The sequence below is a fragment of the Balaenoptera musculus genome, chromosome 16 (assembly GCF_009873245.2).
Source record: "Balaenoptera musculus isolate JJ_BM4_2016_0621 chromosome 16, mBalMus1.pri.v3, whole genome shotgun sequence".
NCBI classification, from domain to species: Eukaryota; Metazoa; Chordata; class Mammalia; order Artiodactyla; family Balaenopteridae; genus Balaenoptera; species Balaenoptera musculus.
The window spans coordinates 14,419,628-14,439,752 of NC_045800.1; the positions used below are offsets into that span (position 1 = coordinate 14,419,628).

The window sequence follows — 20,125 nt, forward strand, 5'->3', positions numbered from 1 at the left end:
TAGATTCAGAGAACAGAGAACAAAGATCCAAGCTATAAGAAATAAGGGTCCTTGAAAAATAAACCAGAATATAACATTTACGGTTAAAATGGGAGACTTATCCTTGGACTAGACAAAATTGACAGATACACAAATTTGTTTATCTGTGCACACATTTGGAATCATGAGGATAAAAAAACAATTTCTACAGCAACCAGGGAAGAAAAAAGAAACAAAACAGTTTCATGCACATATTCTTCCTGAAAAATTACTTGAACAATTACACAGATTGACCAAAAGATAAATAAAAAATAGGAACTCAGGAATGAGGAAGTTGAAGCACTAAGGTATTTTACAGTGAAGAATTCTGGTTAATATGACAATCCAAACAAATATGGGAAAGAACAACTTTCTATTAAAAGACAGAGAAATGCTGGATAAAACATAACTAATTTAAAATACATGTCATTTACATAGGTAAGCCAAAAAGCAAGAGAGAGAAATAATCATGCCAGAAATCATCATGCTAGAATTCAAGTCCAAGGGGTATCTTTGAGACTGGATACAGGCAACAGAGGCTAGGGTTTTAAAAATGCCCAAATAATACTCAAAGTGAAAGCCAAAGGGAGATACGGGGCTCATTCGATAAAGTTAGGAATAAAATAAACAAATGGGACCTAATTAAACTTATAAGCTTTTGCACAGCCAAGGAAACCATAAACAAAATGAAAAGACAACCTAGGGGCTGGGAGAAAATACTTGGCAAATGATGTTACCGATAAGGGATTAATTTCCGAAATATACAAACAGCTCATACAGCTTCATATCATAAAACAACCCAATCAAAAAATGGGCAGAAGACCTAAATAGACATTTTTCCAAAGAAGACATACAGATGGCCAACAGGCACATGAAAAGATGCTCAAAATTTCTAATTATTAGAGAAATGCAAATTAAAACTACAATGAGGTATCACCTCACACCAGTCAAAATGGCCATCATTAAAAAGTCTACAAATAATAAATGCTGGAGAGGGTGTGGAGAGAAAGGAACCCTCCTACACTGTTGGTGGGAATGTAAATTTGTGCAGCCACTATGGAAAACAGTATGGAGGTTCCTTAAAAAACCAGAGTTACCATATGATCCTGCAATCCCACCCCTGGGCATATATCTGGAGAAAACTATAATTTGAAAATATACATGCACCCCAATGTTCATAGCAGCACTATTTACAACAGCCAAGACATGGATGCATGTCAAGAATGAGATTGATAGTTATGGCTACCAAAGGAGATAGTGGGGAAGAGGGGAGAGATAAATTAGGAGTTTGGTATTAACACATACACACTACTATATATAAAATAGGTAAACAACAAGGACCTACTGTATAGCACAGGGAACTATAGTCAATATCTTACAATAACCAATAATGGAAAAGAATCTGAAAAAGAATATATATATATATATATTTACACACACACACACACACACACACACACACACACTTGAAACTAACACAACATTATAAATTAACCATACCTCAATAAAAAAAAATATATATGCCTGGAAGGAAACTGCTGGCAGAGACTACCTCTCAGCCTGGAAATGGGGCAGGGGAAGGAGTATAAAGACTTCAACGACTATCACCCTTCTAAACTAAACTGTTGCTTTTGTTTTTTGCAAGAAAAAAAAAGTGCCTATGCTGGCTATGCAAGCAGAGTAACAGAACTCCATCCACTGGCTTGGAGATGCAGCATAAAAGTGAGCTGCCTCCATTGATCCATGCGTGGGAGAAGAATCATACCCAAGAAACCCCAAACCCAAGCTTGAATTGTTCATGGATGTGAGATTCAAATGTCTCCTAGCCATGCAGTGCAGAAATCTTGAGCTCAAAAATTAACATGAAAACTGGTCCTGAACAAATGAAATCTGCAAGGTTCTGGCAGCTGCGGTGAAACTGCTCCTTAGGAACATCTTTTTTATCAAGAGAATGTGTAGGACTCCCAAGAAAGAAAAGCCCTGCTAAAGATAAGTTCACAATAAAAAATTTTAAAGCTCATATGCAAATGTACTACCATGTGAGAAGGCCATCAGATGAAACAAGCAGAATTCACAGAAAAGGAAAACAGAAAACAGAGAATTCTAAGAGAAAAAAACTAAATTAATTTATTCACTCAATAATATTTATTTAACACCTACTGTAATTCAGGCACTGTTCTAGACACTGGGAATAACGGTAGTGAATAAAATAGATGAATATGTATTCCTTGTGAAGCTTACATGCCACTGGGCAGAGACAAACAGTAAACAGATCAATACAAATACATCAGGAGAAATTAAGTGCCACAAAGAAAAATAAAGCAGAATAAAGGATAGAGATACTGATGGCATGAGGTCATATTATTTTATATATGGAGCTAAGGAACGGTCCTCTACAGCAGCCATTCTCAAACTTTCTGATCTTATGACTTTTGGTCTTTATGACTTTATGGTCTTAAAAAATTACTGAGGACTTTTATTTGATGATTTTTGAGTTATTTCTATAAATATTTTCAGTATCAAAGATTAAAACTGAGAAATTTTGAAAACACTTAATTCATTTAGGAATAACAATAAATCCACTGTATGTTAAAATATATTTTTATGAAAAAATAATATTTTCTAAAACAACAAAAAAATAGTAAGAAGAGTTGCATTTACATTTTTTGCAGATCTCTTCTAACAAAAGACAGTTGGGTTCTCATATCTGCTTCTTTATTCAACCTTTTGCAATATGTTTCTTGGTTGAAGTATATGAAGAAAACCTGGCCTCACATAGATGTATAGTTGGAAATGGGAGGGTTATTTTAATACCCTTTCCAAACAATTACGCATATTCTTAAGGAACTTAATAAGTGTTAGTTCCTTAAAGGTTGGTTGCAATGTGGAATCTGAAACCACTTCAATAAATTTTTCATCCTCTGTTATAATAAAAACCATTGGTCTATTTTGTGCTTTGAGTGGATCTTTTACCCATGCACAATTCTGTAAAATTATGTGCTGGTTATTTGGAAAATATTCCTTCACTGAACTATTCAGATCCTCCAAATGTTGATACACTTCTTAATACAATACTAAAAAATAACACTTATTAATATCACCAACAAACTCATTAGAAAAGTCTTTCAGTACTGGGAAACTGTCAAGCTTACAATGACAAATCTGAGTCTTCCAAAATTCTAATTTTTGTTTGAAAGGTTGAATATTATCATTGGCATAATAATAATAATAATATCAGATTTTTGCCTTGAAATGTCAGGGTCATTTCATTCATTTTTGAGAAAATTTTGCCAAATGCTCAAGTTTAAATAACTATACTTATCTGTCAATTAGTCAAGTAAAAATGGTATTCCAGAAAAAGAATAGCTAGTTCATACTGCAACTCAAACAATCATACAAATACTATCCCTTGAGACCATGACTGTACTTTGGAATATAGAAGTACTTTATGTGAACTTTCCATTTCAACACACAATATTAAAAACACATACACACCATGGTCAGTTTCAAAACAATATTTTTTACACTTTAATCAAGGGCATACAGTGAAACTGGTGGGTTTTGTTTTTTTAGTGTGAGTGGGTGGCAGTGAAGAATACAATGACTACTAGTAGTTTGTTTCCACTGCCTTAATTTGTGCTAAGTTGCCAACAGTTTGACTCACCATTGCCATTGCACCATCAATGTACGTATCAGCACAGTGAAAATGGCAAAATAATAGCTTTGTATTATTAAGAAAATAGCTTGACCTCACAAAACTCCTGTAAGAGTCTTGGGGACGCCCGTGGATCACAGATCACACTTTGAGAACTACAGCTCTAAAGGGGCAATTGAGCCTAGAAGTAAGGTAACCAACCATCAAAATTTGCATGAGACTGTCCCAGTGTTAGAAATGAAAGTCTCACATTCTAGTAGAACGGTTGGCCACCCTACTGGGAGACAGCTAAAAGAAGTGAGTGTGTATAAAACACTAACAGCTGAGGGAAGAAACATTTCAGGCAGAGGAGACAGCAACTGCAAAGGCCCTGTGGTCAAATAATGGTTGGTATATTCAAGAATAAAAGAACCCACTGCAAAGGTGCACACCCTAGAAAATCAGATTATCCCCAGTCAGGTGGGCTACTAGAAAATGTCCAGTGCTACACTCAGAAAATATATGATGAACTCATCTATTTCCACATTTTAGATAATTATTCATGACAAATGTGATAAGGCTTTCTTTGTAGAATTATATAGAGAAAGTTTAAAGTAATTACACAATTTTAAAAAAATGAGAACATCAAGAATTTTGAGTTCACAGTTAGGTTTATATAGTTGAAGTTGCTTGATGTCAACTCTCTAAGGCAGAAAGTTGTTATATAATTTATTTGCCAATTACTCTTGGTGTTGTTTAGGAGTTGCTCAATGAATATTTGTTGAGTGAATGAATAGGAGAAGAGAACATAGCTAACTGATTTACTAAGAAATCACAAATCAAAAGGTAAACTTTTAAAAAGGCATTCTTCTGTGCTGTATATTCTTACGAGGTTAGCAAACTAAATGTTAATCTCATGCTTTCTGCATACTGAGCCGCAAACTTACTGTCTTTAATTAGAAGACCATTCTCTCAGTTCCTGGAAAGGAAGCTTTTTTTTCTGTTCAAAACTTTTCTAACATTTTAGGGTAAACAATTTATTTACAGTAGCTCTTTTAAAAAAAGGAATAGAAGCACACTAGTAGATTTAACAATTAGAAACAGTGCAGTAGATTTTCCACTTTGTGGATCCAAGCCAGGAAGTGTGCAACTTTTGTGATTTAAAAGCACTTGCAAATAGAAAGCCTATCTGGCATACTGTTATTCAACTTGCTCTAAACGCTATTACCATGAAATATTCTTCAGATTTATTTTCTTAAGATCATGAAAACAAACTTGAGAAAAAGGAGTCCAACAAATGTTATATGTAATAATTTTTTACTTCATTTGGAAATACAATAATTTCAGTTCTATTAATATGAAGAGAGATTACTACTTCTCAGAGACAAGGCCCCTCCATAAAAGAAATGCAACCAATTATATGACCAATAATTAAGTAGCTCATGTTAAGAATAGATGTGCCAAATGGCCAATAAGCATCTAAAAAGATGTTCAACATTAATCTCATTGGGGAACTGGAAATATAAACCACAACGAGATACCACCTCCCATCCACTAAGATGGCTATCAAACGAACAAACCAACCAACCAAAACCCCCAAGAAAATAAGTGTTGGTGAGGATATAGAGAAACTGGAATCCTTGTATATTGCTGGTGGGAATGTAAAAATGCTGCTGCTGTTATAGAAAGAGTCTGGTGTTTCCTCAAAAAGTTAAACCTGGAATTAACCACATGACCAAGAAATTCTACTCCTAGGTGGAATACCCAAGAGAATTGAAACATATGTTCTACAAAAACTTGTACACAAATGTTCACGGCACCATTACTCATAATAGCTAAAAAGTGGAAACAACCCAGTGTTCATCAACTGATGAATGGATAAACAAAAGTGGTGCATCCATACAATAGAATATTACTCAGCCATAAAAAGGCATCAAGTACTGACACACGCTGCAACATGGATGAACCTTGAAAACATGCTAAGTGAAAGAAGACAGTCACAAAAGGCCATTATTGTATGATTCCACTTATACGAAATGTCCAGAGACAGAAAGTAGACTAGTGGTGACCAAGGGCTGGTGGGATTTGAGGGAGATGGGGGGGTGACTAATATGGGTACAGGGTTTCTTTTGGGGGTGATGAAAATGTTCTGGAATCAGATAGTTATGGTTGCACAACCTTTAGAATGGACTAAAAGTCATTGCTCTGTAACTTTTAAAATATATCTTTTTTTTTTTTAGTAACCTAACAGCTATGTCCCCCAGCTTAAGGAATAAAATATTATAGATACAGCTGGAATTCGCTGTATACCCTTCCCTGATTACGTTTATCTTCCACTCCCATGAGAGATAATCACTAAGTTGATGTGCTATTATCATTCTCATGTGTGTCATTATACTTTCACTATATATTTTCCCTTATAAGATGTATTATTGTTCTGTGTGTTTTTAAATGGTATCATGCTGATGTAACTTTTATAGGTTTTTTTAATCACAATATTATGTTTCAGTAATTAATGGGTTTCTTTTACATCATTAAGTGGCTTTTTTACAATGACACCTAGCACTTAGAATTCTGAGGTCATACTCCCAGGAATAATAACTAAATCAGTTAAATGTCTCTGCCTAGTTTTTTTATCAGTTCAACCAGGTGATTTCTCCAAGCATCCCAAACCATCATTAATTGAGCTCTTGTTCAAAATAAGGGAATTTAAAGTGCACTTTATAACATGAAAGCTTTACTCCTTTTTGACTGAGGGATAACTTAGAGGGGAAAAGCTTGCACTACATTCCATCATATATGACAAATCATAGTAAGATTAAATGATAAACATAATCAATAATTAACATGAAACATTTCAACCAACTACAGGGAGTCTCTACATGGCCATTCTGGTTTTAACCACTAGAATCTTTGTAGTAGATACTGTTGTACCTGGTTGTCTCCCTAATGTGCATTCCTCCTTTCCTTGGTAGTTAATTTCTTAGTTAATTATTTTTTGGAAACCCGCACCATCTCCAGACAGCCCACTGAATTTGGGAGAAGTTACTACCCCTTGACCACAGTTATTGGTTCAGGGATAGTCAAATGTCACAGTTTGTGAAAATGACATGAAAGAAGGTATCTGACAAGAACAATTTCCCTGCTTTTCAGAGAAAGCTTCTGGAAACTTCCTTCTTTCTCTCCCTGATTTTGAAAAGAAAGCATATGACTCTAGGAGTTGTTAGTAACTATTGGGAGAACACAAGGACAACCAGCCATTCTACCATTCTTCTTTACTAATAAAATTCCAGTTTTATTCACAGCAATAATGCATCCAGTTATAAATATTCACATTCCCAGATTCCATTTCAGGGTTGACCACTTGACAAAACTGTAACCCTTGAGATGCAGGCCCAAGTCACTGGAGAGGACTTCCCTTCCACCAAAACAATGATAAAGCCACATGAGAAGAAGCCTTTTGATTTTCATCTTTTTTCCAGCTAGAATTCAGATATTATGACTAGGGATGGAGCAGTACCTGTGACTACAAGGATGAAAGCCACATGCTAAGGATGGTGGAACAAAAAGATATAATGTGCTGGGGTGTTTTACGATTTCTTTGAGCCACTTTAGTAAACGGCCCTTGACTGCCAACCTCCGAACTTCCCATTACATGAGGAAAAATAAATCCTTATTTGGTAAAGCCACCAAGGCTAGACTTTTATTTTAAGCAATCTGATGCAATTCCAACTGATACAACTGCTGAATCAAATGTTGGGTTTTCAAATACATAAGTCGTTTCCCAATATTGCTTAAGCCGTTTTGAACTGAATTTCTGTGACTTGCAATCAAGAGCACCCTGAACTGATAGAGCCTCATCTCTAAGGAAGGGATAATACCTCTGATTTGACTCTAAGGCTCTCAAAGGCAAAGGCCATATACTATTCATCCTAAACTGCCGCCTGTCTGATTTGGATCTTTAGCAATGAGTAGCCACATGATTTTCCAAACTCAAGGTACTAACTTTGTTGTAAAGGCCATCCAACTGGTAAATCAGAAGAACAAAGAAATGAAACATTAATAACTTCATTAAACATATGTAACACATACTCATTAAACTAGTTGAAATAATAGAGCCAGGAGACTACTTTACGTGAATCATACCTTCAGTTTCCTGTTACTAAGTCTTTAAACTTTTCTATATTCTCATCCTTTCCTTATTCCTTCCTTTTACACTATACTATAGCTGTTAAGAGCAAGGGCTCTCTAGTTAACCCAATATAGATTCAAACCTTAAAGCTCTTACTTACCACTTGTGTGACCTCATGAAAGTTAGTTAAATTTCTGAGTCTTGATTTTCTCAAATGAATCAGAGTAAAAATACTAGCATCCTCACAGGGTTCTTGTTAGAATTAACTGAGATAATGTTTGTAAAATGATTAGCATAAGGCCTGATATATAGTATTTACTAAATGTTACCTATTTTGTTTAGTTTTTACAACAGAATAGGTATCCCTCCTCTTGTCTAAGGCCAATTCTTACCTTATGCTCTGGATCCCATCCTCCTTCCACCATTCCTTCCTTCCATCTTTTCTCTCTAGTGTTTATCTTCAACCTCCCTCTATAGGGTCCTTCCCACTAATATGCATAAAAACAATAATAATGATGAAGATGCTGATGATGACAATAATGATGATATAAGAGATGACAGGATTTGAAGCATAGGTGGAGGAACTGTCCACTGTCAGGAAAAAAAAAAAACCAAAAGGCACTTTCTCCATAACAGGAAAGAGGAGAAGAAGTTTCTCCACTTAGGCAGGTTTGGAGATCTGTATGTGGGAAAATAAAAGATTTCCTTTTGGGTGATTTCTATTTTCTCTTTGAAATAAAAGGCAAAGTTATCATGAGAGTTAAGTAGTTGAGAAGAGAGGATAAAATACATGAGAAGAGTAAAGGTTTACAACAGTCACTGCAGAGAGTGAGAAAGAGAAATGCAGCAGTTTTCCTCGCAGTGTGAAGGTCTCAGCTGAGGCTGAAGCTAACGTCCATGTGTGTATACTGGATCCAAAATCTCCTGGAATCTCCTGAGTGCTGCCATAGTAGCAAATAACTGACTCGTCATTATGGAAATAGGTAGTTGAGGTAGAATGGAGAAAAAGGTCACTGAAAATCTGGAGACCAAAGAACTAAAAGGCCAGGTTGGTAGCTGAATAGTACATAAAGACGATGACATCATCCAAGATGACGGCAAGAGTTGACACAGAGTGGAAGCCTGAGAGCCACGTGCTAAATTCTGAAGAACAAGGGAAATTATCCTTTGTGAGGATAATTATCCCTTGTGAGTTAGTAGGATGACAGAAAAGAGGAGCGGGGAAAGTTGGCAGAGTCTAGAATATAGCATTAACTATCACAAGCAGGTAGAGAAATAATGTCCTGGAAGCATCTATGGGGAGTGAAGAGACCATCCATCAAACCATCAACTATGAGGTATCTTGGGTGTGAAAGAAAAATCATCTTCCAGGGCTTCCCTGGTGGCGCAGTGGTTGAGAATCTGCCTGCCAATGCAGGGGACACGGGTTTGAGCACTGGTCTGGGAAGATCCCATATGCGGCGGAGCAACTAGGCCCATGAGCCACAGCTACTGAGCCTGCGCGTCTGGAGCTTGTGCTCCACAACAAGAGAGGCTGCGATAGTGAGAGGCCCGCGCACCGTGATGAAGAGTGGCCCCCGCTTGCCGCAACTGGAGAAAGCCCTTGCACCGAAACGAAGATCCAACATAGCCAAAAATAAAATAAATAAATAAATAAAAAATAAAAAATAAAATTAAAAAAAAAAATCATCTTCCATAGAAGAGACGCCAGACTCAGATATACATTGACTGGCTATGGAATTGTACAACTGACCAAGGTGAATGTAAAAGGGGAAATATACCTAAACCTCTTTATTACAACTTTAAAAGATCAGCTATACATGTTCAAGACAGGAGAAATTTGTAAAGGAATTTCATGTGAAAAAGTCATAGAGACTAAAAGCAATTAAGTATAACTACCCTCAAAAGTGTCTTGGATGACACAGTAGACCACATAGATTTAATTGATATTTACAGGACATTCCACCTGAATACAGCAGATTACAGTTTCTTCTCAAGTGCACATGGAACATTCTCTAGGATAGATCACATTTTGGGTCACAAATCAAGCCTCAGTAAATTTAAGAAAATTGAAATCATATCAAGCATCTTTTCTGTCCACAACACTATGAGATTAGAAATAAATTACAGGGAAAAAAACGTAAAAAACACAAACACATGGAGGCTAAACAGTACGTTACTAAATAACCAAGAGATCACTGAAGAAATCAAAGACAAATGACAAATGAAATGAGACAAATGACAATGAAAACACGACGATCCAAAACCTATGGGATGCAGCAAAAGCAGTTCTAAGAGGTAAGTTTATAGCAATACAATCCTACCTCAAGAAACAAGAAAAATCTCAAATAAACAATCTAACCTTATACCTAAAGGAACGAGAGAAAGAACAAACAAAACCCAAGGTTAGTAGAAGGAAAGAAATCATAATGATCACAGCAGAAATAAATGAAATAGAAACAAAGAAAATAGCAAGGGTCAATAAAATTAAGAGCTAGTTCTTTGAGAAGATAAATAAATTAATAAACATTTAGCCAGACTCATCAAGAACAAAAAGGACAGGACTCAAATCAATAAAATTAGAAATGAAAAAGGAGAAGTTACAACAGACACTGCAGAGATACAAAGGATCATGAGAGACTACTACAAGCAACTACAAGCCAGTAAAATGGACATCCTGGAAGAAAAGTACAAATTCTTAGAAAAGTACCTTACAAGACTGAACCAGGAAGAAACAGAAAATATGAACAGACCAATCACAAGCACTGAAATTGAAACTGTGATTAAAAATCCTCCAACAAACAAAAGTCCTGGACCAGATGGCTTCACAGGTGAATTCTACCAAACATTTAGAGAAGAGCTAACACCTATCCTTCTCAAACTCTTCCAAAAAACTGCAGAGGAAGGAACACTCCCAAACTCATTCTATGAGGCCACCATCACCCTGATACCAAAACCAGACAAAGATACTACAAAAAAAGAAAATTACAGACCAATATCATTGATGAAAATAGATGCAAAAATCCTCAACAAAATACTAGCAAACAGAATCCAACAACACTTTAAAAGGATCATACACCATGATCAAGTGGGATTTATCCCAGGGATGCAAGGATTCTTCAATATACGCAAAACAATCAATGTGATACACCATATTGACAAATTGAAGAATTAAAACCATATGATCATCTCAATAGACACAGAAAAAGCTTCTGACAAAATTCAACACCCATTTATGATAAAAACTCACCAGAAAGTGGGCATAAAGGGAACCTACCTCAACATAATAAAGGCCATGTACGACAAGCCCACAGCAAACATCATTCTCAATGGTGAAAAACTGCAAGTATTTCCTCTAAGATCAGGAACAAGACAAGGATGTCCATTCTTGCCACTATTACTCAACATAGTTTTGGAAGTCCTAGTCATGGCAATCAGAGAAGAAAAAGAAATAAAAAGAATACAAATTGGAAAAGAAGTAAAACTGTCACTGTTTGCAGATGACATGATACTATACATACAGAATCCTAAAGATGCCACCAGAAAACTATTAGAGTTAATCAATGAATTTGGTAAAGGTGCAGGATACAAAATTAATGCACAGAAGTCTCTTGCATTCCTATACACTAACAACAAAAGATCAGAAAGAGAAATTAAGGAAACAATCCCATTCCCCACTGCAACAAAAAAAGATAAAATACCTAGGAATAAACCTACCTAAGGAGGTAAAAGACCTGTACTCAGAAAACTATAAGACACTGATGTAAGAAATCAAAGATCACAAAACAGATGGAGAGATATACCATGTTCTTGGATTGGAAGAATCAATATTGTGAAAATGACTATTCTATCCAAAGCAAGCTACAGATTCAATGCAATCCCTATCAAGTTACCAATGGCATTTTTTACAGAACTAGAACAAAAAATCTTAAAATTTGTATGGATACAAAAAAGACCCCGAATACCCAAAGCAATCTTGAAGGAAAAAAATGGAGCTGGAGGAATCAGACTCCCTGACTTCAGACTATACTACAAAGTTACAGTAATCAAGACAATATGGTACTGGCACAAAAACAGAAATATAGATCAATGGAACAGGATAGAAAGCCCAGAGATAAACCCACACACCTATGGTTAACTAATCTATGATAAAGGAGGCAAGGATATACAATGGAGAAAAGACAGTCTCTTCAATAAGTGGTGCTGGGAAAACTGGATAGCTACATGTAAAAGAATGAAATTAGAACACTCCCTAACACCATACACAAAAATAAACTCAAAATGGATTAAAGACCTAAATGTAAGGCCAGACACTATAAAAACTCTTAGAGGAAAAACATAGGAAGAACACTCTTTGACATAAATCACAGCAAGATCTTCTTTGACCCACCTCCTAGAGTAATGGAAATAAAAACAAAAATAAACAAATGGGACCTAATGAAATTAAAAGCTTTTGCATGGCAAAGGAAACTACAGACAAGACGAAAAGACAACCCTCAGAATGCGAGAAAATATTTGCAAACAAATCAATAGACAAAGGACTAATCTCCAAGATATATAAACAGCTCATGCACCTCAATATTAAAAAAACAAACAACCCAATCAAAAAATGGGCAGAAGACCTAAATAGACATTTCTCCAAAGAAGACATACAGATGGCCAAGAGGCACATGAAAAGCTGCTCAACATCACTAATTAATAGAGAAATGCAAATCAAAACTACAATGAGGTATCACCTCACACTGGTTAGAATGGGCATCATCAGAAAATCTACAGAGAACAAATGCTGGAGAGGGTGTGGAGAAAAGGGAACCCTCTTGCACTGTTGGTGGGAATGTAAATTGATACAGCCACTATGGAGAACAGTGTGGAGGTTCCTTAAAAAACTAAAAATAGAATTACCATATGACCCAGCAATCCCACGACTAGGCATATACCCAGAGAAAACCATAATTCAAAAAGACACATGCACCCCAATGTTCACTGCAGCATTATTTACGATAGCCAGGTCATGGAAACAACCTAAATGCCCACTGACAGATGAATAGATAAAGAAGATATGGTACATATATATACAATGGAATATTACCCAGCCATAAAAAGGAACGAAATTCGGTCATTTGTAGAGACGTGGATGGACCTATAGACTGCCACACAGAGTGAACTAAGTCAGAAAGAGAAAAACAAATATCGTATATTAACGCATATATGTGGAATCTAGAAAAATGGTACAGATGAACTGGTTTGCAAGGCAGAAACAGAGACACAGATGTAGAGAACAAACGTATGGACACCAAGAGGGGAAAGCGGGGTGGGGGGGTGGTGATGGGATGAATTGGGAGATTGGGATTGACATATATACACTAATATGTATAAAATGGATAACTAATAAGAACCTGCTGTATAAAAAATAAATAAAATAAATTCTTTTTAAAAAGTGCTTGGTCACAACTAACAACTATAGGTATGTATTAAATTGTGATAAGGAGAATTTCTACTTTATTTTTTAAAATTAAGATTAAATAATTCACATGTATTGTTATTTAAACAAATGTTAATTAGAGAGGGAAAAAAATGTCTTTCTTTTATCTATGTTTTTAGGCAACTTTTAATCAACAGTAAAATTAAACTCAAGTAGGATATAAATTTTTCTCTGATTAAACTTTTAAAAAAAGGAAAAAATCTCAATTACAAAGCTCTATTTCAATATTAAAAATGATAATAATTTGTGATTTTGTTCTTTCCCTAATTGGGTAATAGAGTACTAACGGATATGACTTTGCCTGCTGTTCTGGGAGGGTTCCTAACTTTTATTAATTAAAAGAAAAATGAATGAGTATATTTTGAAGTAAAGAAGTAAATGAAGCCCCCTTAAGTTACTTGTTTATTTCAATATCACTTTCCTTTAAAAATTCATGGAATATTATTTCATTAGTGTTATGATGTTTATGCAATAGTTTAAAACTGGAGAAGAAAAAAAAATAAAACAGCCTCAGACTTTCCTCCATTTACTTCCTCTTGAGGGAGTACAGCTTTATGTTAGGTTTTATGTAATATGTTTATAAAGATTAAATGCCCCAATTTTAACTATATGCTACTATTTTTAAAAAGAAAAAACTCTTTTAGATGCTTAAAAGAAACAACAAACGTTCTGTGAGTCCTTAATTTTGATTTTCTCTGTCACTGATACTATAAAACCTTTCTTAGATGATCAGAAGCTTTAGGTATATTGGTAAGCATTAACGCAAATCCACAGCATGTTCTTGTCTTTCTGTTTTCATATTACCAAACCTAACCAGGTATACTATAGCTCTCCAATTCACAAAGTACTCACACTGTATAATCTGAGACTTTTGCAACCATATATTTTAAAGGACTCATTGAGCCCTGAAAGGCAAATGCTATCATTTAAGTTCTAATTACATGCTACCTAGGTTTTACAGAACAGAAAAAAATACTGTACTTCCTGAATACATTTTTTGACCACAAGCAACTTCCAAAATAAATGCCCAAAATATTTTCTGAATGTATCATTGTGCAGATAGCTCAAGCACAGGCCTATTCAAATTATGTTCTAGTTTCTCCTTATGCTGCTTCTACTTGATAAATTGGTCAATAAATGCCAAGTCAAATATTCAAGTAAATATATTTTCATTGTTATTGGCAGACATATAATTAACTCTGAGAATAAAAGAAACAAGAAATCAATTTATGATTACTTCTTCAGTTCTTCTCATTAGTCAGTTACACCATAATTGTGGCTCCACTTTAAAAATCTTTATATACACAAAAACACCCCATGTTGACTATATTATAAATCAAATTATTTCAATTACAAATTAGTACTGTATGAACTGTGAACCTCCACATGTAAATTTTATTAGTAGAAAGCAACTGTATTACTAACCACATATATGAGCTGATTAAATGCACATATATGCACATATATGCATTTTATGAGCCTATATTAATTAGTAATTTCAGCAAATATTTTAAACAATGCTAGGGATTTGTTCTGTCTTCTCTTAAGTATAACTATTTGAATCAGCTTTTTTATGTATGTGTATATATCAACAGACTACATTTCCATTTTCAGGAAAATAGACTGTTAACTGAGAAAATACTACAGAGTAAACTTATTTTTTTCCAAAGAAGATATTCAAAGAGTAAACCTTTTTTTTTTTTTTAACATTTGTTACCTAGCAGGTCAATATCTTCACCAATCTGGGGAAAATACATTTGTACAAAAACTTACATAACTGAACTTGTAGAAATACTGCCCTTGACTAGAGGCAAAAGCTTCAGAGACACTATTATATGTGAATTTCATGAAGAAAAAAGATTAAGATGAGCCCCCAAAATCTGTTTTAATAAAATATGCTGTCATTACTCAATTGTTACTTTCATTACTGCGGTTTGTTTTTGGATTATATACCATGGACAAGTCATTTAACCTTTCATTTTCCTCTCCCAAAAAGGGGGATTAACGATGGTGCCTCATCACAGGATCCCTGGCAGGATTAAAAGAGTTAATACAAATGAAGCACTTAGAACAGTGCCCAGCACACAGTAAGTGTTCAATAAGTGTTAGCTATGCATTACCTAACTGCCTATGTTTTGCCTATTACTTATATTAACTTCTAGTTACCAATCCTGAAAGTATCTTAATTCTTTTTAAAGAAAAATTTAAGCTACATCATGACATTCTTAATGCTTTGCCCATGCCATCAGCTTTTAGCATTGTTTTTAGCAGCTAGTTTATCTGCTACTCACAGGTGAAACAAGACCTAAAGTCTCACTGAATATTTCCAAATTCTATTGATATTTTAAAAGACAGCGCTCTCCCTATTATCTCCCTATTAGTACTCATTAATTCATTCAAAACACTAATGTATACTGTGTGCTAGGCATGGAACACAGGCTGTGGGAATAAAAGATGGTTAAGAAAAAAATTCCAAATACCTTGCTCACAAAATAGTGGGGGATACAAACACAAACACAAGCATGTATTGTTGTTTAATTGTAAGGTGGTATCCAAATGCTATGATAAAACAAATTTTCCAAGATGTACAAGGGAGGGCTCACAGGTGATGTGTGAACAAGACTTGGAAGGAAGAACAGAAGAAGCTTGCAAGGTGGAGAAAGACTCTATGATTATTTTATCCAAAAAGAGAACTGGAAATTTCTCACAGTGGTAAGTCTATTTGACTTATTTTAGCAAAGAGGCTTCCTCAAACAGATTCCCCACTGTACACTGCTTGCATCGTTTATCTTTAGGAGTTGAATAAATATTTTTGTATGGCTGTCTGCTGCCACCCATAGCTAGACCTTCACTGTGACATACTTGATGTTCTTAGCTCCCATCCTCCCAGAGCTCAGAGAGATTTTCCTAAACCCCTTTTATCACACCATTCCATTATCAAAAACCTGCAATGGTTTCCTCTTATTCCTAGGTATCAGCCCTCTGCTTTGGGAGATTTCTCTTCCCAATATGCCTTGGCTATGCCTCCCTTTTGTTCATATTCTCCCGGTGCCCCGAATACTTTTCTCCTACTACTTCTCTTTGCTTCTCAAAAAATTCTACCCACACTTCAAAATCCTCCTTCAAGAAGCCATCAGATTCCCTTGCTTCTATGTAAAATAACAGAACTTTACAGATGCTGAAGAAAAAAGTGAAATACTAGTGGAAAAATCATCCTTTTGGACGAAGGCCATGTCCAAAATGTGGTAGAAGACTGAAAAACAAATGGCAGAGACTCGTTTGAAAGTTACGTTCAACTGTTACATCAACACAGAACACTTCTTAAATTATTTATCATTCAAAATTTACTTCCCGCACCAACTACGTAGTTGAATAATTCTTTTTCCAGTGGCATTGCGCTCTTTTGAAACGTTAGCCATCCCACAACACGGACAATGAATTCTTCATGACTTAAACTGGTTTCTTTAGGACAAATTCATGTTAGGATGGAAGGCGTCACCAGATTCAGAACTTTAAATATTACCAGACAACATGGAACTACATCCACTAACACAGTAGCGTGCTTCATAATTGACGGACAACTAGTTAAATATCAATAGCAACGTATCGTCAAAAAGTCAAGCGAAAACACTTTTTCAAGTGATAACGAGCATGCGCTACATGTCAATACCTTAGACTCCAACTTGATTTTCTCTTCATTCAGCTCCTCGGCTGCTGTCTTAATTTTTTCACGACATCTGTTCATTTCCGACCTGACTGTAATACAAATTAAATGCTTAAATACGTCCATCTTTCTGGAGTCCCCGTTTCTGGGCCCTGTGATAAGACACCTTTCCGCTGTCCTCCCCTCCACGTGGACAGCCGCCTGCCCTCCCCGCTCGGCCCACTGCCTCCTGATTCCCTCCGCCTCCAGGCCCCCGGCTCCAAGACCAGAGGCCGCCCGCGAGCGCCCGACCTTGTCGCATCAAGCGGCGACTCTCCTCCGCCAGGTGCTCGGAGAAGATGATGTGCTGGAACAGGGACTCCAGACTCATCTCGGGCTGGGCTCCCGCCGATCCCTTCTTCGCCTTCAATAGTTTATAACGGAGTCTGAGGATCCTGGAACGCACAGTAAAGGCTTATGCCAGGGCCACTCCTAGCTCGGCCTCCAGCGGCCTGCCCCCTGCCCACGCCAAGGACGGGGCCCACGCGGGCTGAGGGGAGGCCGCGAGGCTCCGGGCGCCGCGGGCGCCGCGAACCCCGCTCCGGGCCTGCGTGGCTTCCGCTACGAAGGGCAAACCCGCTTTGTTCTCCCCCGCGCCCTCGTTTCTCCTGTGACCTGTCTCAGACTGCCTTTTTCCCCTGGCTGAGCGCAGCTCCCCTGAGACGAGGCCTTGGCCCCTGTGCGGGTTCTTTTTCGTTTTGGTGGCAGGGAAAAAAAAAAAAAAAAAATGGAGGCCCTGAGGCCTCCGCTTGGGAGCGGCTTCGGGCAGCAGCCCTGCCCTTCCTGCGGTCGGCCTTTTCCTCCCATTCCACCCCCGCCAACTCCCCCTGTTCGGGGAGAAGGTCCTCAAAGTGCTCTTTATCTCAGCAGAACATGTACTTGAAACACTACTGTGGGCTGCAGAGCTGGCAGCAGGCGGCGGCCAGCGCCTCAGTCGCCGGGTCTGGGTCCGGTGGGAAGAGACGCTACGGCGTCTCCTTGGGCCCATTGCGCGTTCGGGCGTTTTGCTTTGTTTTGCTCTGGCCATGTGGCCCCCCAAAGGTCTTTAGGTCGTGCTTGGAGTTGGGGGGGAATCTATCGCCAAGGCATGAACGCAGTGTTATAATAAAGTACAAAGTACCCGTGATCCTAAATATAAACTTTTGCAAAGTCTTATCCTTTGACGATGGGAGAGACTGCTATAAATGTGCAATGTCTGACATTCGCCTTAATCATTCCTTTGTAATCAGGGCATATCTTGTCTGCTTTAAAATTAATCACTGCCTTTTGTAATCAAGCTGCAGTAATATTAACACTTCAATATCTGCGCAGGATGTGTCAGAGACCAAAGTGGTTGCTAATTAAAGCTTAAACATGAAAGGCACCTTTGGGACTTTGGTATGGGATTTTTTAATTAAAAAATAAAATATTTTTAATTTTTAGCAGGTCAAAACATTAAGATTATAATAAACATTTGACTTTATATCTGAATGTTAAATTGAAATTGGCTAAACTTTAAAAATGTATTTAGTATTAAGTAAAAAAAATAGTAAATGTAAATTCTGTTACATCATCTGTATAATAAACTTAATTAATATTTCATTAATGCTGTAGTATAATCGGATATAAATGTTAACCTTTTCCAAATTTCCACCTAAATTTCCATCAAGCCATGCATGCATAAAACTTAATTTTTAAACTTTATTATAAAAGAATGCATACTGAATAGTGTAATGAAGTAGAAAAGAATTGCCCATAAATATATCATTCAGAAGCAAATAGTAATAACATTTTGGTTATTGCCTTCAGGTAATTCTCCTCATCTTGCATTGTTTCTTTACAAATATATTGTGAATATATTGCGAATAAGTAATAATAGTAGTTATTATTTATTTGCCAGGTACTATTCTGAACACCCTTTTGAGATGATTTTTACTATAACCTTCATAGCAAAGTTTAGGAAACTGAGGCACAGAAGTTAAGTTATCTCGCCAAGGTTGCATATCTAGTATGTGACAGAACAGGATTTGAAATCAAGAAATCTGAGATCAGAGGCCATGGATTTGATTTTGGATTCTGCTCTGTTTCACTCTTATTATATCACAAGCGTTTTACCATTTCACTGAAAACTCTTCATTAATATATTTTTGTAACTTCATAATCCTCCATCATATGGATGCATATGTAAAATTTAGATATGTTGAAATAAATTTGACTCTTTTATCTGTTCAAGGATGGGAAACAAAGCTGAAATTGTGGTGTGAACCATTTTCTTTGAGCACTCGTTTGGAGGCTTATGAACTGTGCCACAGCAGCCATCAAAGGAAACAGCTTCCAGAAGATAAATTATATGACTAATTAATATTACTCCCTTCAGAATTACTTCCCGTGGTCTTGCACAGGGAACATCCTCACAAGGAGGCTGGTTTTCAAAAGCATGCTGCTCTTTAACATTCCAATTTTATTAGTTACACTCACATTTATTATTTAACGTGCTCTTTCTGTACTGAAACTTGGCAGAGTGAAATTTGGGCAGCCTTTAGGGAGCCCAGTTGCCTCACTCACACAGGAGTATGGAAGAGAATGCTGCTGGGAATTCTGGGAAAGGGGCATGGGAAAAATGGCTTCTTCATCTTCCGTAGTCTTCTTCATGTCCCACAATATTTCGGTGCTTTTAAATCCCAAGTTTGAGTCTTCTTAGAGGTACCACAACTATAGGCATTAGCAGGATTTTTTATTTTATTTATAGAAGCAAACATGATTATGCAAGGTCACAATTCAGATTTTAAAAGTGTTTCATAATAATGAGTAAAAGTAACGTATTAATATATTAAGATGTTGCTATCATATATCTAGCTTTATGCATACATTTTCTGTAGCGTTAAGATATTTTTTTCTTATAGATATACATGCTGATTACATTCTGTAATGTTCAGAGCAAGAGTAGCATTACTTCAATTTATGCCAAATAAAAATGGTACAAGACATGGTAAAACTAGGGCATTCTATTTTTTGAAAATGTATCTTATAAGCCTAAAAAAAGGAGATGATTCATTCAATAACTTTTTAATGAGTGTCTGCTATTCATTCAACAAATATTATTGAGCATCTCCTATGTACCATATTAGAGAAACAACAACAGGATTTAATAAAAACAAAACTACATAAAAAGTATTT

General features: G+C 36.3%; 1 protein-coding gene across 1 annotated transcript in view; it reads right to left on the reverse strand.

Moving 5' to 3' along the window:
• Positions 1-17,884, reverse strand: part of CCDC172 (coiled-coil domain containing 172) — a 63,334-nt gene extending 45,450 nt beyond the window's left edge. The window contains exons 1-3 of the mRNA XM_036829205.1: positions 17,849-17,884; positions 17,222-17,364; positions 16,937-17,022 (exon numbers count right to left, since the gene is read on the reverse strand). Coding sequence (XP_036685100.1) covers positions 16,937-17,022; positions 17,222-17,300 — 165 coding nt within the window. The 5' untranslated portion in view covers positions 17,301-17,364; positions 17,849-17,884. The remainder of the gene's footprint in view (positions 1-16,936; positions 17,023-17,221; positions 17,365-17,848) is intronic.
• Between the last annotated feature and the right edge of the window lie 2,241 nt (positions 17,885-20,125).